This window comes from Galeopterus variegatus, unplaced genomic scaffold, assembly GCF_000696425.1.
Source record: "Galeopterus variegatus unplaced genomic scaffold, G_variegatus-3.0.2 Scaffold3622, whole genome shotgun sequence".
Classification (NCBI taxonomy): Eukaryota; Metazoa; Chordata; class Mammalia; order Dermoptera; family Cynocephalidae; genus Galeopterus; species Galeopterus variegatus.
In genome coordinates this window covers 150,319-170,871 of record NW_007729733.1, presented here as the reverse complement: position 1 = coordinate 170,871, position 20,553 = coordinate 150,319, and the positions used below count along the sequence as shown (strand labels likewise).

At 45.3% G+C, this 20,553-nt stretch overlaps 2 protein-coding genes across 5 annotated transcripts in view; both read left to right on the top strand.

Moving 5' to 3' along the window:
- Positions 1–10,799, top strand: part of OTUD7B (OTU deubiquitinase 7B) — a 55,395-nt gene extending 44,596 nt beyond the window's left edge. For both annotated transcript variants that reach the window (XM_008585582.1, XM_008585583.1), the window contains exons 7-12: positions 1,236–1,348; positions 3,431–3,558; positions 3,871–4,020; positions 4,574–4,688; positions 6,266–6,350; positions 7,351–10,799. In XM_008585582.1, the coding sequence (XP_008583804.1) occupies positions 1,236–1,348; positions 3,431–3,558; positions 3,871–4,020; positions 4,574–4,688; positions 6,266–6,350; positions 7,351–8,559 (1,800 nt within the window). In that variant the 3' untranslated portion in view covers positions 8,560–10,799. The remainder of the gene's footprint in view (positions 1–1,235; positions 1,349–3,430; positions 3,559–3,870; positions 4,021–4,573; positions 4,689–6,265; positions 6,351–7,350) is intronic.
- Positions 10,800–15,047: 4,248 nt separating this feature from the next.
- MTMR11 (myotubularin related protein 11) overlaps positions 15,048–20,553 on the top strand; it is a 7,712-nt gene continuing 2,206 nt past the window's right edge. The window contains exons 1-14 of one of the 3 annotated variants that reach the window (XM_008585579.1): positions 15,048–15,113; positions 15,485–15,560; positions 16,021–16,142; positions 16,356–16,416; positions 16,584–16,726; positions 17,203–17,281; positions 17,402–17,537; positions 17,787–17,874; positions 18,034–18,122; positions 18,208–18,332; positions 18,774–18,840; positions 19,075–19,145; positions 19,666–19,832; positions 20,136–20,309. In XM_008585579.1, the coding sequence (XP_008583801.1) occupies positions 15,048–15,113; positions 15,485–15,560; positions 16,021–16,142; positions 16,356–16,416; positions 16,584–16,726; positions 17,203–17,281; positions 17,402–17,537; positions 17,787–17,874; positions 18,034–18,122; positions 18,208–18,332; positions 18,774–18,840; positions 19,075–19,145; positions 19,666–19,832; positions 20,136–20,309 (1,464 nt within the window). Of the gene's footprint in view, positions 15,114–15,175; positions 15,561–16,020; positions 16,143–16,355; positions 16,417–16,583; positions 16,727–17,202; positions 17,282–17,401; positions 17,538–17,786; positions 17,875–18,033; positions 18,123–18,207; positions 18,333–18,773; positions 18,841–19,074; positions 19,146–19,665; positions 19,833–20,135; positions 20,310–20,553 lie in introns of those variants that run through there. The other 2 variants (XM_008585580.1, XM_008585581.1) reach the window with 2 other exon arrangements.

Below are 20,553 nucleotides of genomic sequence, written 5' to 3'. Positions count from 1 at the left end.
GTATAAAACACCACGGTGCATTTCAGGAACAGCTAATTCAGTGAGGCATCAGACTAGAAAAGTGCATTGGGGCCAGGAAGTGGGCTTTGTGTACAATGCTTAAGGAGGAGTCTGAACTGTATCTAATAGGCAATGGATTCTTAAAATAATTTTTAGCAGGAAGCAAAAATCATGAGATATTAACTTGAGAAAAAATTTTCCAGCAGCATTGTAGAAAATGGATCAAAAGAGTACATGACTGGAGGTAGTAAAACCAGTTAAGTGTGCATTGCACTAGTTCATGCTTGATAATTGTGGACTGAAGGGATCCAGGTGTGGGGTGGGTGAAAAAGGAGAGGATGTAACTCCTTCATTTCTAGCTTGGATATTTGCGTTATAGTTGGTGCTATTCACTAAGGTAGGAATATAGGAAGAAGAGTGGGGTTTGGAAGAGACAGGAATTCTAGGGGTGGGTGAAAAAGGAGAGGATGTAACTCCTTCATTTCTAGCTTGGATATTTGCGTTATAGTTGGTGCTATTCACTAAGGTAGGAATATAGGAAGAAGAGTGGGTTTTGGAAGAGACAGGAATTCTATTGACTATATAGAGTTTGAGGTTGCTGTGATCAGGTAGCAGTCTTCAGTAAACAGCTGGATATGTGGATATAGAAATTAAGAGAAAATCTGAGCCGGAGAGAGAGATTTTAGAGTCATGAGCATATAGATGGTAATGGGTGAGTTTATGGCAGAAGAAGAGGTCACCTAGAGGGAACCAAAGCTAAAATCATTGATACAACACCAATATTTTTAGGTAGACAAAGTTCAGAGAAATAGGAGAAAGTTGTGTTATGGAAGTTAAAGGAGAAGAAAGTTTCAAGAAGAAAACAAGTCACGCGTAGGCTAGGAAAGATGAAAACCAAAGAATCCACTGAATTTGGCAATTAGAATGTCACTGTTGTCCTTTGCCAGAGTCAGGTGAAGTGGCGTGTGGGGAGTGGGGAGCAGAGTGGAGTGGTGAACCAGAAGCCAGATTGCAATGGGTTAAAAAAGAATGGAAGATAAAGAAGCGTGAGAAAGATCATAGATTATTCTTTTATAAATATTGACTGTGAACGGGAGAAGAGATTTGATTTTGTAGTACAATTGTAAACTATGTGCGAGGGGAATAGGGAGTGGGGTAACAGTGAGCTGGAATTGGTACAAATCTTAGAACCTAGCCTCTAATTGCTTGATGTCCCCTGCTTGTCTTTCACACAGTCAGGGCTGGTATACACAGAAGATGAATGGCAGAAGGAATGGAATGAACTGATCAAGCTTGCCTCAAGTGAACCCCGAATGCATCTAGGTGCCAATGGAGCCAACTGTGGTGGGTAAGTGTGGCTAAGTGGGGGAATAGGAAGTAATCTTTATGGAGTCTTCACTGGGCTGTGGGAGCTCTCGTATCTCAATTTCTAGAGAGCTGTGCTAAGAGGATGTTAGAAGGAAAAGAGGAGCCATGGCAAGGTCACAGAAGTGTGTAACAGCATGGTATATTCTAGAAACTACAGGTAGTTCAGTATTACTGTAATACAAAGTATGTGGTGCAGAATGATAGACGAAGCTGGGCAGTCCACATTTTTCTCTTTCTCTTGTAGCATTCTAAGGAATTAAACTTGTATCCCATTCAGACTTTGGGAAACAGCATGACAGATGACTCAGTATCTTCAGTAAATAAGTTGCAAGAAAAATAAAAAGGGACAGGGAACCTATAGGTATATATAAGACACTTAAGAGACATGTCAACCAATTCGAATGTGTGGACATTTATAAGACAATTGGGAAAACGTGAACAATGTCTACGTGTTTGATTATTAATTAATTTTTAAAAGTGTTATATTAATGGCATTATGGTTGTTTAAAAAAGGAATTTACTTTTTAGAAATAGAGACTGAAATATATGTGAATGAAATGATATGTCCAGGATTTGCTTCAAAATAATGTGGTGGGGTTGGCAGGGGTGGGGAGGTAATAGAGAAATAGATTGAGACACAGATGAAATGAGATTGACCATGTATTTATAATTGTTGAAACTGAGTGATGAATACCTCATGAGTTTAGTATAATATTCTTTCTAGTATTTAAAATTTTCCATAATGGAAAGTTAAAAATTATAAACTATCCAAACTTTAATGTGCATAAAAGTAATCTGGGAGAATTGTTTAAAATGAAGATTTCTGGGGGCCGGCCCGGTGGCGCACTGCGCTAGTGCGCCGCTTGGGAAGTGCGGCGGCGCTCCCGCCGAGGGTTCGGATCCCACATACAGACCGGTTCCCGCTCACTGGCTGAGCGAGGCGCGGGGGCAACACCGAAGGTTGCGATCCTGTTGCCGGTCCCGGTCCGGTACGGGGGCGACACTGAGGGTTGCGATCCGTTGCCGGACACGGAAAAAAGACAAAAAAAAATAAAATAAAATAAAAAATAAAATGAAGATTTCTGGACCTCACCCTCAGAAAGTTCAGTTGAGTTGGATTGAGATAAGGCCCAGAAATCCCCATTTGTAACAAGTACCCAATGTTGAATAATTTTGCTTTAGAGGGTGGGAAGCCATTGAATTTTGAGTATGAGAGTGACAGGAGCAAACTCGTGTATTTGAGTACATTGACAGCAGAGTGGATGATGAAGTAGAGGGGAGTGAGACTAGAGTTGTAGAAATACAGGAAAGAGGGCCATGAGTATGAACAGGGTAGTGGACTGAAGATAGGCCAGAGGAGACAGATACAGGAGACAGGTATGGAATTAATTGGTCAAGCCAGGTGACTGATTGAAGGTGAGAGATAAAGAACAGTAAATACTTTACCAATTTCTGCTTAGGCCACTGGGTAGACTGTGAGGCTTTTCTGTAAGTAAAGGAACATAGGAAGAGGAAATTTGGGGGTTTTCTTGTAAGGCATGATGTGTGGGTAGCTGTGGTTGGTAAAGTAAGTAGGGTGAGGCTGTGCAATTGTGCATTGAGCTACTGGATAAAGAGAATTGGGGGAGGTTGTTGAGCAGGATGAATATTAAGAGATAGGGATTACCTCCAGATTCTTAACACTACTTTATTTTCTTTTACTTTTTACTTTAAACATTTTTTTGCGACTGGCCAGTATGGGGATCCAAACCCCTGACCTTGGTGTTGTAACACTTTGCTCTAACCAACTGAGCTAACCAGCCAGCCTCCCTAACACCACTCTAACCCCAGAGCCTTCAAATCTCTTTTCTTGGGTTTCCCCATCTGTGAAATGGAAGTAAAAACAGCCATGGTAGCATAAAATAATCAGCTATATCAATGGCAGACTTAAGACTAGAAAACCAGTAAAGGACATTCTTCTTTTCCTTCTCTGTAGAACTGGCCTTCAGGGGTTTCTTGTTTTGTTTTCTCTCTTTTTCCTTCCACTGCACCCCTTCCATTCTCTCCTCTCCTGCAACTCTAGGGTGGAGAATTCAGAAGAGCCTGTATATGAGAGCCTAGAAGAATTCCACGTCTTTGTCCTTGCTCATGTGCTTAGGAGGCCCATAGTCGTCGTGGCAGACACCATGCTAAGGGACTCTGGAGGGGAAGGTGAGTCAGCTAGTCACTCTTCACTTCACCCTGAATATATCCTATTTGCAGAGCCTTGGGCTAAGCACTGGGAGGAGGGCAGGAAAGGGGATATATAGATTCTTGGAAACAAAAGAAGGTATAAATTAGAACAATGCAAAATTCTCAAGAGATTCAGAGTAAAGCAGGTGGGGTTAATTGACAAGGCTTCTTAGGAGACAACTATTAAATGAGTTGGAATGAAAGGGGGGACTCAATTGGCAGAGTGGGATGGAGGGATTGTCCACTAGGCAGGAACATAGCCTTAATAATAATCTTTGTGGTTTCCTGCAGCATTTGCCCCTATTCCCTTTGGAGGAATCTATCTGCCCTTGGAGGTCCCAGCCAGCCAGTGTCACCGCTCCCCTCTGGTGCTTGCCTATGATCAGGCCCACTTTTCTGCACTTGTGTCCATGGAGCAGAAGGAAAATGCCAAGGAACAAGGTACTGAATGCAGTGTCTATGTCTCTTGGTCCGTGTTATCTTCATTTGGAAAAATAGAAATGAGAGTTAATGTAGGAGGAAACAATTAAGTGATGCAAGGCCAGACAGTACATGTTGATCCTGTTTTCCTATACTGAAAGATATACCAGGGTTTTCAAATTAACAAAAAAACAAAAAACAGTTTGGGGAAAAAACAGCCAAATTTCCTGTTGTACAGTAAAGGGCTTATGTATTAAGGTTGTAGGACCTTCTAAATGATACTTAGCTGTATTTGTCTTAATAATGATTTTGAATTACCTGAGTACACATTAACTGGCAAGAACATCATAAGAGTTAGTTGACTGACTGGTGGAGATTAGTGGCCTAAATCATGGTGAGTGATAGGGGAAAACTAGCCTATCAGTTTTTAATGCCAGGGGTGATTTACATGTAAGAATTGAGAAGTGACTATCATTGGAGACCTGTGGTATGATTATAGTAAAATCAGTCTGTGTTCAGTTGCTTTCCTCTCCTCTCAAGAAGACTCCTTGATGGCATGTTGTTTCCTCCCCAGCTGTGACCCCACTTACAGATTCAGAACATAAGCTGCTGCCCTTGCATTTTGCTGTGGACCCTGGAAAGGGCTGGGAGTGGGGCAAAGATGACAATGACAACGTCCGATTGGCCAGGTAAGGCAGGCTTAGCCTTTCTATTTTTTTTTTTTTCCTTTTTGTCTTTTTTACTGACCGGTAACGGGATCGCAACCCTTCGGTGTCGCGTGTGCACCACGCTCAGCCAGTGAGCGGGAACCCGTCTCCACATGGGATCCGAACCCTCATCGGGAGCGCCGCCGTGCTCCCAAGCAGCGCACTCTCCAGTGCGCCACCGGGCCGGCCCTAGCCTTTCTATTTTGTAATGGGATCTCTTCCACATGCAGCATCTGTCCCCTAGGGATTTTTCCTTAGTTCAATGGTAAGACAGTCACATCCTAACTCTGGTTTCTTTGGGAAGATGGAGAGGTGGAGGACAGTTTGGGCACCAGGACTCTCGCATTGTGTAGCTGCTTTTTCTCCCTGTGAAAGAGATGGGAATCCAAGGACCTCAGCTTGTTCTTTTCTTACAATAAGAAGAGTGTTCTTGCACTGATACATCCCAGAATCCCCAAAACAGTGATCAGAATATCAGGATAACCAAATCATATCTCTAAGTGAGAGGGATTTGAAACAGTTGACCAAAATAGTTTCTGGGCTTTTGCCTTTCTGAAATTTAAACAAAGAACATGAAAAATACATCACCCCTCTGCCGTCCTGCCTCCCTGTAGCTTGTTTAGCCTTCCTCCTGCCTCCCTCTTCAGCTTCCCGATGAAGAGTATATGAATGCAAAAGCTCCTCCTTTACCTCTTACCCAGTACTTCTTTCTTTGGGCTCCTGTAACTAGGTTCCTAGCTGAGAGGGTTTGATTTAAAAATCCAGAGCTTATGGATTTAAAAAAAAATAAGTTCTCGCCTAATGATCAAAAGCTCCTTCTAAATATTTACAACAACAGTAATAATAACAGCTACTGTTTAGTATTTCCTATTTTCCAGACACTGAGCTGAGCCCATTCTAAATTCTATTCTAATTTTCACAACAACCCCGCAGGGTAGATATTATTACCTATACCCATTATCAACCCCAACTGAATTTTAGCGAGGTTGAAGTGATTTGCCCAAGGTCATAAAGCTTAGTAATTGGGGGCCGACCCCATGGCACACTCGGGAGAGTGTGGCGCTGGGAGCGCGGCGACACTCCCACCGCTGGTTCGGATCCTATATAGGACTGGCCGGTTCGCTCACTGGCTGAGCGCGGTGCGGGTGACACCACACCAAGGGTTGCGATCCCCTTACCGGTCACGAAAAAGACACACAGACACACAAAAAAAAAGCTTAGTAATTGGGGGCCGACCCCATGGCACACTCGGGAGAGTGTGGCGCTGGGAGCGCGGCGACACTCCCACCGCTGGTTCGGATCCTATATAGGACTGGCCGGTTCGCTCACTGGCTGAGCGCGGTGCGGGTGACACCACACCAAGGGTTGCGATCCCCTTACCGGTCACGAAAAAGACACACACACACACAAAAAAAAAGCTTAGTAATTGGTGGAGCTATAATTTAAACCCAACCCTGTTTAGCCATGTATCTCTCTCCTATACTTCCTCCCAACTCTATCACACTGCTTTATTTTTAAAAGGTCACAGTAGATTTTTAATTCTTTTTTCTCCTTTTTAGTGTAATTCTGTCCCTAGAGGTCAAATTGCATCTGCTGCATAGCTACATGAATGTGAAATGGATCCCACTGTCCTCTGATGCACAGGTGAAGACTTCTTCTACTCTAACCCTTGTGCGTCCTCGTTTTCGGTGACAGGGAGAACAGGAAGATCTGGTGGTGGTCTCCTTCTAAATCTATTCTGAGTGTTAGAGCATAGGATTCAAAATTAGGAGTAACTGGAAGATGTCAGATAAGTTCCAAAGAACATTTTTTCCTTCCTTTCTACCCATCAGTCCCCTCCATTTTCCATCTCTCCTCTCCAGCCAGGCTCTGCTTTCTGATACTAAAACACATTCTTTAAGAAAAGTTTTCTGGACTTTTTAGTGAACCTGAGATTGTGATTACTTTGTCCCAAGCCCTCTGTAGATCTTTGTTTCGGCACCAGAAGCAGACAGAAGAGCTTAAAGAACTCTTGATCTCATGGGTTTCTTTGCTAGGGGAGGAACACAGGAGTGAGGGAAAACTGATGAACTCCAGTGCCAAATATATATAAGTTGATGGGATGCAAAATGGTTAGACTTGGTTGTGGTTAGTCAAGACTTCCTTCAGATTAATTTTGAGCAAAATTTGGCATACAGAAATTTACAGTAAAGGACATTCTAATGTCTATAAAATATTCCTCCTCCTCCTCACCTAGTGACCAGTATTTTACAGTTGCTAATTGCTCTAAAAGAAGTCAGGCTTCATTTTGATATCTCCTTATTGCAGAAGAATCAAATTGCAATGGGTGAGATAAAAGTTAGATATTAGGATATTAGCTGTATCTTTCCTTGGCCTATGAGAGAGCTGACTGGAGCTAGGGAAAGACAGTGCCCTCCTGGGTGACCCTTCCCCCATCATGACAGCAGCCTTTCTCTGGAGCTAGGTAGTCACTCCAAGGATGGAGTTCATAAGAATGTTACCACCCTTCTTCTATATGGCTAATTCCTATAGCAAATGGCTGCAGGGAACCCTGTGAACCACATGAATGGGCTAAAGTTCCCTGATGGCTTCCCCCAACCCAGTCCAATGGGATAACTGTCAACACTGTTCTTGTCTCTTCCAGGCTCCTCTGGCCCAGCCTGAGTCCCCCACAGCCTCAGCTGGAGATGAGGCTCGGTCTACTCCTGAGTCTGGGGAATCAGACAAGGAGTCAGTTGGCAGCAGTTCTGCTAGCAATGAGGGCGGCAGGCGGAAGGAAAAGTCAAAGCGAGATCGGGAGAAAGACAAGAAGAGAGCAGATTCTGTGGCTAACAAATTGGGCAGCTTTGGCAAAACCTTGGGCAGCAAGCTCAAGAAGAACATGGGAGGCCTGATGCACAGCAAGGGTTCTAAGCCTGGAGGGGTGGGAACAGGGTCGGGGGTAAGCAGTGGCACTGAGACACTGGAGAAGAAGAAGAAAAACTCACTGAAGAGCTGGAAGGGTGGCAAAGAGGAGGCAGCTGGGGATGGGCCTGTGTCTGAGAAGCCCACGTCTGAGTCTGTTGGTAATGGAGGGAGCAAGTATAGCCAGGAGGTGATGCAAAGCCTGAGCATTATGAGGATTGCAATGCAAGGGGAGGGGAAGTTTATTTTTGTTGGAACCCTGAAGATGGGTCACCGTCACCAATATCAGGAAGAGATGATCCAGCGCTACCTTTCTGATGCTGAGGAGAGATTCCTGGCAGAGCAGAAGCAGAAGGAGGCAGAGAGGAAGATCATGAATGGAGGGGTAGGGAGCGGGCCTCCTCCAGCCAAAAAGCCAGAGCCAGATGGCGGGGAGGAACAGCTGACTGCCCTCCCAGCAGAGTCCAAGGCAATGGCATTCTCTACTGGCTACCCTGGGGGCTTTACTATCCCTCGTCCTTCTGGGGGTGGAGTCCACTGCCAGGAACCCCGGAGGCAGTTGGCAGGGGGTCCTTGTGGGGGGGGCCTACCACCATATGCCACCTTTCCCAGACAGTGCCCTCCTGGGCGACCCTACCCCCACCAGGACAGCATCCCTTCTCTGGAGCCAGGCAGTCACTCCAAGGAGGGAGTTCACAGGGGTGCATTGTTACCACCTCCCTTCCGTGTGGCTGATTCCTATAGCAACGGCTACAGAGAGCCCCCTGAGCCAGATGGATGGGCTGGTGTTCCCCGGGGGCTTCCTCCAACCCAGACCAAATGCAAACAACCGAACTGCAGCTTCTATGGACACCCTGAGACAAACAACTTCTGCTCCTGCTGTTACAGGGAAGAACTGAGGAGGAGGGAACGGGAACTGGGTGGGGAGCTGCTGGTGCACAGGTTCTAAATGGGTGGAACCTTGGAGGGCAAGGGGGCTAAACAAAGAAAGTTAAGCTCAACTAATTGGCTTATCAAGACCAAGCCCCCATGTTGATGGGGCAAATGCAGAAACGTTTGTGGGAGCCTGGCTGGTTACTTCTAAGTTGTGTGTTCGCTGGAGTGCTGCCAGGCTGGCAAGAGGAGGTCAGGGCTGAACGGTGCCTCAAGGCCTGTACTATTCCTTTGCAGAGCTTGACTTGATGGGACTGAGGAGGTACAAGGGGGGAAAGAAGGTGATTCTATCTCATAATCCCTTGGGTCCCATCCAAGACCTAAGAGAAAGTAGTAGGGGAAGATTTGGTGTGTGGGGATGGGAGGTGGGCAGAAGTCTTGGGGAGGAACAGGCAAAGGAAGTTCTCAGTCAATAAAAGAAAAAAATAGACCAAAGTTCTTTTAGGTTGGAAAAAAGCACATGGTGGTGGAGTTGGGGATCGTGGAGGGAAACTGGGAAATTGGACAAATTTGTATTGATTTGAATTAAGGTGGAAATTTGGGTTGGATAAATTCCTCCTGAAGGATCTGGAAAAACAAGGCAGTAATAGGTACTCATGGGTGCTTGCTAGGAGGAGGGGGTAGTTTAATCACAGTTTTATTGAGACGAGAAAAGGAGGAACTTAAAAGGGGATTTCCTCTTAAGTTTTACTTCCTTCTAAACAGTCATCTGTCATCTGTTCTAGTTAGAGAGAAGATTGCCGATTGCCCACTATCTTTTTCTCATCCTTTTTGAGGGTTAAGCTGAGCTAAGTGAAGAAGGTTGTGATTTTGACTTTAATTTTATTTAATTAAAAAAAAAAAAAGGTTCCCTCTGGGAAAGGGAAGAGAGGGATGAGAAGAGCAGCTGTGTGTGTTGAATTTTCTCCAGGTGAATTGGTGCAGAGGTGATCTATTTTTTAACTACTTAGCAATAACCATACATTGAGGTTTGAGTGCACCTTGGGAAGGGGTAGGGGAAGGATAGACGTTTGGCCAGACTGTTTCAGACCAAACCAAAAACTTAAATAGAGTACTACCATCCTCTGCTGCTGTGTTTCTGTAGAAAACAACTTATTTTATTGACTAATTTTTTTTAAGGTAAAGAAAAAAAAAGACCCCACCAAGCAAAAACATTTTAAAAAATGATTTTTTTTTTCCTACGTAAGTGATTCTTTCTTCTTCTTCTCTACTTTTGGAGAATGAACTTAACATCCCGGCTTCTTTTGTTAAGCCATAGCTGACCTTAATCTGTGGTTAGTTTATTAAAATAATAAAAAAATACTTTGTAAGAAGAGATATTTTTGATATTAGGACTGATGTTGAAACATGGGGTGTGGGTTAGGGGCAATTTATAAAAAAGGTAGTTAGAGAAATATATTTTAGTGAACTATAACCACAGATCACAGATGACTCTCATTGAGCTGATCTGTCTTTGGATTTCTTTGTTTCCCTGACCCACCCCTGTTCTCCAGGGGGTGGGAGTGGACACAGCAGGGGGAGCTCCTTTGCATTTTGCACAAAGCACAAGTCTGGACAGCCTATGCTCTGCCCAGAGCCATTTCTAAGAGCTTTAAACCAGAAGACCTATCCTGGGCCAATTTTTCTTTTTCTTTATATTTTTTCTGGGGGGAAAAAAAATCAACTATGCAATTGTATACGCTCCTGGGTGCATAATGAAGAAGTGGAATATGTGTACTTATGTGTCCAGAGTGTTAATTGGGGCTATTTTTCTGTACTTGGATTTCTTTTATGAGGTATGTACTCATAGCCCATCCCATGGAATGTAATCCCCACATTTGATCTAAGCAGACTTGGGCTGTGTGTGTGCCTGTGCGTGTGTGCGTGTGTGTGTGTGTGTGTGGGGGGATTCTTATATGCATATGTTCCTTCTGCCCAGTCAGGAAAGTGTTCATCCTATTTCCTCCTTGGTAAATAAGCCAGTTAGGACTGTCCTCATTGGAACTGTTCACAATTTAGAAAGATTCCTTTCTCCTCAACAAACTCGAAACTCATTTTCCAAATCTGATACTCTGTTGATTTAATAATTTCCTATGACTATTAATTCTTAGGCTTTTATTTGAAAATAGATTGGTTTTAAGGAGCCAATGAGGTTCCAAAGGAGGGGATGTATATATTTCTGGGCAGGGTTGGAACCTAGTATGAAATGAGTACTCCCTTCAGGTGCAAAATGTAAGGGGGTACCGATAAACTCAGTAATCAAAATAAATACTTTTTTAAAAATGTGGTATTTTTAAAAAATGAGTGCAAAAAAACTATGTTGAACAAAATAGCAAAGATAGGATCCAACAGGACCAGGATTAGGGTAAGGGAAGTGAGACGAATCCTGTCTTTATTTATGTTTTTAATGTATATCATGGATTTTTTTTACATTAATTTTGATTTTTAAAAAATATTGCATTAAGGGCCGGCCCATGGCTCACTTGGGAGAGCGTGGTGCTGACAACACCAAGTCAAGGGTTAAGATCCCCTTACTGGTCATCTTTAAAAAAAAAAAAAGGCATGAAAATAGTATTTATCTTGGTTCTGGGTTTTTTGACAGCCCTTAAATTTTGTGCTCACGGTGAGTACCTTGCTCACCTCACCCTACTGTCCCCATTTCTGCGGTTAGGCCATCACCACGTGACACGCACCAAACAACAGGTGGCTCAAATTCACACCCTGAATTTGCACAGCCCACCTAGCTTTCCCTTAGGCCTCTATATCAGGATGCTGGCCTGGACCAATAGGAATGGGAATAGATCAGGGGTTTTCCCAGAGAATAAAACCAGAGAAGTTTTGGTTCTCTACTGGACTGCTGTGTTTGGATTTGATCTGTTATTAGATTCTAGTTAATACTTTTTGTTTTTAAAAACTGAGGACAAATGAACAAAAACAGAAACCTTGTATCACATTTGTTTTTTGTTTTATTTATACATTAGCTAATCCCAATTCCTTTTGCCCTCTTTTCAAAGAAAAAAAAGGTGGAAATTCTGGGGGGTGGTCTAGGGGTAAATATGGTAAAATAGGGCTTTAGACCCTGTAGCTTTTCATTAAGAAATAATTTTTTTCCATTTGGGAAGGTAACTATTTATTGAGACATTGGAAAACCTCCATTCTATGGATGAGGGACCCTGAGACAATGGATATTTTTTTTTATAGGAGACGGTAAAGTTTGTTTTGCTTTATTCTTTGGGGGAGGGGTTGAGTGGGATGGGGGGTCAAGGAATAATACCTGGGAAATGAAGACAGACTCAGATTGGTTTGTTACTGGGAAGATCAGGGGGTGGAAGAGGCCATGCAAGTACTATGTTGGGCAGAGGGGAGGGAGGGGTATGCGGCATGCATTCAAAATAAGGAAAAATTCCTTAGGTAAGGAGGGGTATGTAGACGAAGGGGGAGCTCTACCCTGTAACCCTAGATGAGGGATGATATCATCTCTCAGGCTTAAATTTAAGTGCACTTAGTTCCTTTAATCCAGGGCATTCAGGGTGTCTACTGAAATTTTTAATGGAGGGGAGATTTTCAGGGTTTTTATTTTTCCCCTTTTGATTTAAGACAGTGCTACCCCCTTCACTCTACATTCCCTACCCCAGCACCAAAGGAGCAAGTATACTATAGGTTAGGCCTCCAAATCCCCCCCTTTAACCTATGCTGTTTTTATTGAGAGGTAAAAGATTTAACCAAAAGCTTTCCCACAAAATAAAAAAATGACATAAAAATTTTTTTTAAAGATCCAGTGTCTTTAAGGAGTTGGGATCGTGTTAAACTCAGTGCTGTACAGGGCCTTGGGAGGGAAGTACCTTCCCTCTCCTATTGGTTCAGATTCTTCTCATGCAACACTATAGCCCACAGACCAATAAAGCAAAAATTGACAATGATAATGAAATACACAATTCGTATAGTCTGTGATACTGAACCCAAAAGAATGGAGCTGGTTCTGAATGACTTTTGAGAACCAAGTTTTTGCCATTCTTAACTGCTTTCAGCTACATGTGCTAGGTTCCAGTCACATTTTTTCTTTCTCAGTAAAGGAAATTATTTCAGCAATAATTGTCCCTGAGTTCTCAGACACCACTGGATTCTGTGTCCTCTTCTTTCTCCAAGAAGTCATTGCCCCAGATACATAGCCACAGGTGAGAAGACAGAATTAGAAGCCCCTTCCGGGCCTGGAATCACCTGCACCCCAGATTTTTCTAATTTCCTTCTTTCCCCTCCAGGCCCTTCAACTGCAGATTCAGTGAGTCATACAGGCAGTCTGTCTCTTTTACTTTGCAGATACCCAGTCTGCACAATACCAGGTGTTTTGCCCTCTATACTTGAGTTGATTAACAAAATATTTATTATAATGTCCCCAGGTAGACGTTCTCTGTGCCACTTCCCTTCGTTGACCACGTGGGTAAGGGGCAGTAGAAAAGAGCAATGGAAGCTGGCTGGCAGTAGCTAAGAAGAGTGGGGGTGGGAAGGACCTTGGCCTCCTTCTGTGCTTATAACTGGATCTGTGACTCATCCTGTGAGTCACTCAGCTCCACCCTCCTCCTCCAGCTGCCCCTCCCAGCAGCCTTTACTCCTGGCACAAACCTGCAACCAGACAAGGATTCTGAAAATGGAAAAGTCTGATAGAGCCCCTTGCCTCTCCACCCTTCCTTTCATCCAGTAAACTTCTGAGTGGGTGTAGGGGGTGGTGAGAGGTAGTTTTCCTGTTAATTAACCCTCAGCTCCTGCCCCCTTGCATTCCCAGTTAGGTGCTGATCCAAATCACCCAGTTTATTTCTCCCTCTGGTTTCTCCCATTCCCCTGATGATGTTTGTTCTGTATTCTTCTGCTGCTCCCATACCTCAAAGTGTTAAAAATAGAATCTTGGAATGAAGGGTGGTGGAGAAAAGGAAAGTGGATAGTGGGATTTTAAAATAGTTGTACACACCTCCTCCTATGCTCTATTTTCTTAGACAGACCTTGGGAAGTATTTTCTTCCCCCAAGAGGTTGAGGACCATAAAATGCAGGGGGTGGGGGTGGTGAGGTGGGGTGGTGGTGCTTGGTAGCCTTTAGGACTTCTAGAATCAGGCTTCTGGGCAACCTAGCAGGTATATACATACCTATGTTCCAGAGTGACTCCCCGTCTCACAATATCTTCACTATTTCCGCGGTTACATCCAAGACAGGGAACTTCTAAAGTTGAGGCCGGAAGGATGTGTGTGCTGGGGGGGAATGTCCCTTTGGAAAATTGGGGCCACCACCTAAGGATGCTGCCTCTGTAGACTCAAAAACAATAATAAAAAAACCCCAGCTAATTAACGCTTTTGTACTTGATTTCCTGTCTTTTTCATGTCTAAATATGTATTTTTGTATTGCTGCCCCCAAGTCACGCTCAGCTGCAGCTCCTTTACTTCCCTCTTAGTGCCACCCCCTTACTCATCTTTGCTTCTTGGGTTGCAGGGAGGAGGGATGGGCTTGTTGAGCTGAAGAGAGGTTTCCAGCTCTCACCTTTGAAAATCCTGAACATGAATTATTTATTTGGAGATCTGGTGTCAGTTGGAGGGGTGGAGTCAGTAGCTGGAGTGGGCTTTCATTCCCAGTTGGTTGGTTGGGGGGGGAGTGTTGGGGAGGGGCAGGGTTGAGTGGAAAGGTCTTTTCCTTGCACCTCCCACCCCCACCCCCACCCCTACGACTTGCACACCTGTACTTGTGTCTGCATCCTGGACACACTGCAATTTCTCTTCATACTTCTCCACGGAACTCTTCACATAAGGCTTGTTTCATGCCCTCTGGAGGATATACAAAAACACTTCAACCAGCCCCCCTCCCCAATTCTTGGGCCTCCCCTGACAAAATCCCCTGAGGTCTAATTTCCATTTACTTCCTTTTCTCTACCACTTTTGTCAGGTTTGTTGGGGGAGGCAGTAAGGAGACCTGAACTACTTTTGCATTTCTACCCGCCCCCCTCCCTGCCACCCCCTTTAAGAAAGCAAAAAAATTGAGCTTCCCAGGGAAGTAAGCACTGAGAGTCCAGAGAGGTAGCCCAAATTATTCCAGTTAAATAGTTTGTGTTACTGCTCTCTTCAAACAGTTTCCAATACTCATTTACAGAAAGAGAATAGGCTCTGGGATTGGGGTAAAGAAGGGAGTCTGGGTATTTTTCTCCCAGTCCCCCATTTTTTCCCCATCTTTCTCAGGCTCCTCCATTTCCTCTCCGTTTTTCCAAAATTGTGTGTATTCTCCTTTAAGGGGCTGGGCATCTCCGCCGCCCTCTCCAGAGTCGACTGAAGTTTCCGAGGAGCCTACTCTGGCTGGGCTGGACACACCTTTAAAAAGACCCCAAAACTGTGCTCCATGCACCTCAAATGTGCTTTCCCTTGTGTCCTCTCCCCTGCCTCTCTCCTTAACTTCCCTCGTCTCAACTACAAGACTCAGCCTCTCCCCAACGGGGTTGAGCATCCTTGAGGTTTCCCACCCTTAACTGCTCCTTCCCGGATGGAGCCAGAGAAATGTGGTGGGGGGGCCGGGGCCAGAGTTTCAACATTGTCCCCCAGAAGGAGGAGCCAGAGATGGGGGTAAGGAGAAGAAATTGGTGGGGTGGGGGCAGGGCGGTTAGCAAGATGTTGTGAATGGGGATGAGGTCGAGATAAAAGGGGGAAGAAAAGGATCTAGAGGAGGAAGGGGGTGTGCCTGTCATACCAAGGGTTGATGGAGCTTGGTCTGCCTTTTCCATAGTCTCAAGTTCATTGTCTCATTATCCATTAACCAGCCCCTCCCTTTACTGTCTGCCAACCCCGGTCCTGAGTTTCCCACAGACACTGATCTCAGTTTCCCCTGAGAGTCTGAGTGCGGGCCTCTAAAGGCGGCTGCTAAGGTAATCCCAGACCCCAGGGTTGGGAAGGTGTAGGGATTACCCCTATACCCTTCTCAGCTCTGCGGACGAAAGTCTGTCCAGGGAAGCAGGATGCCGGAGCCCAGGAATCGTCAGCTTGGCAGTTGCCTGGCCTCTGGGTGCCTCCCAGGTAATAAATAATACCCTTCTAATATTTCTGACCTCCAAATACTCCTCTAAATTTCATCCTAATCCAACCTTGTTTCATATCCTCACCAAAGATACCTCTGTATTTCTCTCCCTGCTCAAAGTGATTCTGTCTGAGGCTCGCTCTCTTCTCTATTTAGAGCTGGCTGAGAGCTTGGACCTTGACATTTCCTGTTTTCTTGATGCTGTTACCCCTTTTCTCATTTACTTATTCAATAAATATTTGGGTGCTTACTATGTGCCAGGCCGTGTTCTAGGCTCTGTTCTAATTACAGAGGTTAAAAAATATACAAATTTTCTTTCCTCATAAGCTTACATTCAAGCAAGTTTAGGGGAGGATTTTAATCTTTCCTCATTACATCTTCTTGACTCAGGACTGGGCATATACAAGTGTGGGCAACACTGGGAATAGTTATAACCTGGCTTGCCTTCTTCCCCTTTAGGGGAGCGGATCCTAGCATGGGCCCCCGGGGTGAGGAAAGGGCTGGAACCTGAATTGCCTGGAACCTTGATCTGTACCAACTTTAGGGTCACCTTCCAGCCCTGTGGATGGCAGCGGAGTCAGGTGAGATGATTAGGGCAATAGAAAGGACAGCTAGTGGGAAATGGGTAGGGGAGTCTAGAAGGATTTAGACAAACATTATGGGTTAAGGGCTGTCTTTTGAATGTATCAGTGATAGTCAATGGAGAGTATCCCTAGAGGAGGTTGGGGGCTGCCAGAGTAGGAAAGTGAGGGATATTTCAGATGTCTGTAGCATCAGTCATGTACTTCCTCTAGGACACTCCCCTGAGCAGTGAATATGATTTTGCCCTGATCAACATTGGGCGATTAGAGGCTGGTAAGTGTGGGGGTTTGGTGAATGAGATCACTGGGGGTGTTGGAACCCCTCTTTATCCTCCCCCTATTCTCAGAAGACAGCCAGGGATGGAGTGGGATGGGCTGGAAGAGTTCCTCCTAAAGGGACCCTGATCCATGGTTACACTGCTCTCTAACTCTTGACTTTAGTGAGTGGCTTGTCCCGAGTCCAGCTCCTCCGTCCAGGGTCCCTGCTTAAATTTATCCCCGAGGAGATTCTGATTCATGGGCGTGACTTCCGGCTGCTCAGAGTTGCTTTCGAGGCTGGAGGACTAGAGCCTCAGGCCTTTCAGGTAAGAGGCCCCTAACCCGAGGTTCTCTCCTCGCCTTAGAATTTTGGGATCCATTCGGTGGTAATTGCAAATACTTCCCCACCCTCCAGGATCCTTCTCATCATTCCTCCTGTTTCTCTCCTCAAGATGCTAAAAGGCTAGGATAAGTGATAATGAGAGTAAGGGAGACTGAATTCTAGCCTGGTTCTACCAATTACCAGCAATGTGACTGTGGGCGAGTTTCCTCCTCTGAAAAATGGGGAAGTTTGGATAACATTATTCCTAAAATTCCTTCCAGAACTAATATTCTGTGATTCTTTGGTTCTGGATTTGTTCTCCTGACCCCAGTCCCCATGACCTGTGGAAGCCCTTTCTCTAGGGATTTCACTGTTCTTCTCTATTGGTGGCAAAGACAGTGCAGCAACATGTGGGCTCCACTTCCTTCTTTTCACTTCTTCAGTCTGAGACAAAAGGATGGGATGTCCTTTCCTCCACAGGTGACCACAGCCATTGTGCAAGCCAAAGCTCAGAGCAGTCAAGCCCAACAGTATGCAGGGATAACCCTGAGCAAGGCTGGTGAGTGAGGGTGCTTTAGGGTAAGGAATCTGAAGAAGCAGAGGCTGGATGATGACAAAGGGGCTGAAAAGCTGTCTCTGGTTCCTCTTCATTCTCCTCCATGCCCCACTCCTGCTCCAGGCCAGGGTTCTGGCTCCAGAAAACCACCTATTCCTCTCTTGGAGACATCAGAAGACTGGGAGACTGAGCGAAAGAAGCAGGGGGCCAGAGGCTGGAGGGTCAGCACTGTCAATGAGAGGTTCGACATAGCCACCAGGTGATCCCCAAGTCCACCCCAAGACCGACTGCCCTCTCAGTCTTCCCATAGTTCCCTGATCCTCTAAAGCTACGTCTTCACACAAACTCCAGCCTCCTAGGACATCCACAAAGCTGTCCCCTTACCTTCTTGATCTCTAAACCTGAGATCTCTTGGAATGGTCCCTCCAAAGCAGCTTTCTTGTAATAACAGCTTTACACTGTAATGAAGTCACTGGGCCAAGCTGTGACATCACTCTCAATTTCACAGCCTCCCTCGTTACTTCTGGGTCCCTATCCGAATTCTGGACAGTGAGGTCAGGAGAGCATTTGGCCACTTCCATCAGAGCCGTGGGCCGGTCAGTATAAGGGTTAGGGTAATGGTTGGGGATTAGAGGGGTCCTGGGAGGTCAGGGTACGATGTGGAGGGAGGGATCCCTGTGAGATCGGTGTGGGGGCAAGGGTAGCTTGGGGCTAGGAGTTTCTCCCACAGTGACCTTTTTCTCACCCATCTGAAGCGCCTGTCCTGGCATCACCCTGGGGGCAGTGATCTTCTCCGGTGTGGAGGCTTCTATACAGCCAGTGACCCTAACAAGGAGGATATCAGGTGAGGGGGATTTTGAAGAGAAGAATCAAGGGCTAGGTATTGAGGGAAGACTCCTTCCATTATTTTCTGACTCCCTCTCCTCCAGAGCAGTGGAGTTGATGCTCCAGGCTGGGCATTCAGATGTTGTCCTGGTAGACACTATGGATGAGCTGCCTAGTCTTGCAGATGTCCAGCTTGCCCACTTGAGGCTGAGAGCCCTGTGCCTGCCTGGTAAGAATAACCTTTGACTCTTCACCCCTAGGTCTACTGGCCCTAACCTGGTTTACCCTTTGCATGCTACAGATGAGCAGGCAAATGATCCTTGTTTTCTACTCAACTCCCATGTCTCACAGACTCACTAATTTCCTGTCTTCTTGACCCCAACTTATTATTTTAAAAACAGCTTTATTGAGATATAATGTACATATCATAAAATTCACATTCACCCCTCTTAAGTGTACAATTCAATGAATTTTAATATATTTACAATGTAAAACTATCAACACAATTTAATTTTAGAAACCTCATGGCCGTTTATAGTTACTTTCCATTCCTACCCACAGGCCTAGGCAACTACTACCTGGCTTATTCTTAAACCATCAGGCTATAGACCTGATTTCTAAATCCTGAGTTCTCCTGATCTCTTTGCCTTTCTGATCCCTCTATTATCAGATTCATCTGTCGCTGAAGATAAATGGCTCTCAGCCCTGGAAGGAACACGATGGTTGGACTACGTCAGGTACTCCCCACCTTCTAGCCATTATTTATAATTCAACCTTCCCCAACCTTCTGTTAACTTGGACTCCTAAATGGCCTTCCATTAACTCTGCTCCTCATTTTCCCAAGAACACTGTTATCTGCTGCTCCTTAGAGGAAGGGGCAGAATTTTGGAGTCTGCCTATACTCCATCCCATGACCCATTATGCCCTTCTCCTGGGCTTATTCTTCCCCTCCTCCTCACCTGCCTCTCCAGGTCTTGTCTTCGAAAGGCCAGTGACATCTCAGTCTTAGTGACATCCAGGGTTCGTTCTGTAGTACTTCAAGGTGAGTTTCTTGGGTCAGTCCACTCCATTCCTTGCCTTTTTCCTTTACCTACCTGACTGGATTCTGTTCAGGGAGGGAGACCCATAAGGCTTCTTTGTCCCATTCTAGTGCTAGCATCCTCCATTCTTGTTGCTAGTAACTACCCAAGAGCTTTAACACTCCTCCTTCAGTGCTACCTCTGCCTCCCCACTACAGCTTGTGGTCCCTAACACTAGGGTATTCTTAGCCCCTCCTTCTCCCAGTGTATGGGGACTGGAGTTGGGATGGATAGGGCAATGTGGAAGCTGGTTTGAAAATTGTGATTTTGCCTCCTAAGTGTGCAACTGGGTATTTCTGTAAACCTATGAATCATTCAAGGTTTTTATTTTCTTTTTACTTCTATGTGCTTTCTCAATCCTGCCTCCCCCAAATTTTCCCCCTCTGTGCCTCTCACTTCTTGCCATGTTTCCTCTTCTCATTCTCTCCTGCCCTAGTTTTTTGGATCCCCTTTCTTTGTCCCTTCTTCCTCTTCATCACCCAGAGCGCGGTGACCGTGATCTCAATGGCCTCCTCTCTTCACTCGTCCAGCTGCTTTCAGCCCCTGAAGCTCGAACACTGTTTGGCTTCCAATCACTAGTGCAGCGAGAGTGGGTGGCAGCTGGACACCCCTTCCTGACCCGGCTTGGGGGAACTGGGGCCAATGAAGAGGTGAGAACAATTTAGGAGGGTACTGGGGAGGGAGTTTACTACTAAAGAAGTAAGGGGATGAGAAAATGACATAGTATAATTGAATGGAGGTGAGTCAGGTCAGAAGGATCCTGAGGTTAGGCTGAGTTTGAAGACCCAGATGAGTGAGGCCCCACAATCGCCTAGTACCCTCAATTCAGATTTTCATTTCCTGACCTCCTTACTGTTCTCTGTTCCCTGTGTCCCCCACCCCCCATAATTTTGTCATCTTTCCCCTTCAGGTCCCCACAATCACTTCCAACCTCCTAATTTCTCTTTTCTCAGGCCCCTGTGTTTCTCCTCTTCCTTGACTGTGTCTGGCAGCTCCTCCAGCAGTTTCCAGCTGAGTTTGAATTCTCTGAGTTTTTCCTTCTTGCTCTTCATGACAGTGTCAGGGTTCCTGACACCCTTACCTTCCTGAGAGATACTCCCTGGGAGCGTGGAAAGCAGAGTGGACAGGTCAGTGACTACCATTTTTTTTTTACTTTTTTTTCTCCATTGAGAAACACTTTCTTTTTTAAAAGATGACCGGTAAGCGGATCTTAACCCTTGACTTGGTGTCAGCACCATGCTCTCCCAAGCAAGCTAACCGGCCATCCCTATATAGGGATCTGAACCCGTGGACTTGGTGTTATCAGCACCACACTCTCCCAAGTGAGCCACGGGCCGGCCCTGAGAAATACTTTTTTTTTTTTTTTTTCTG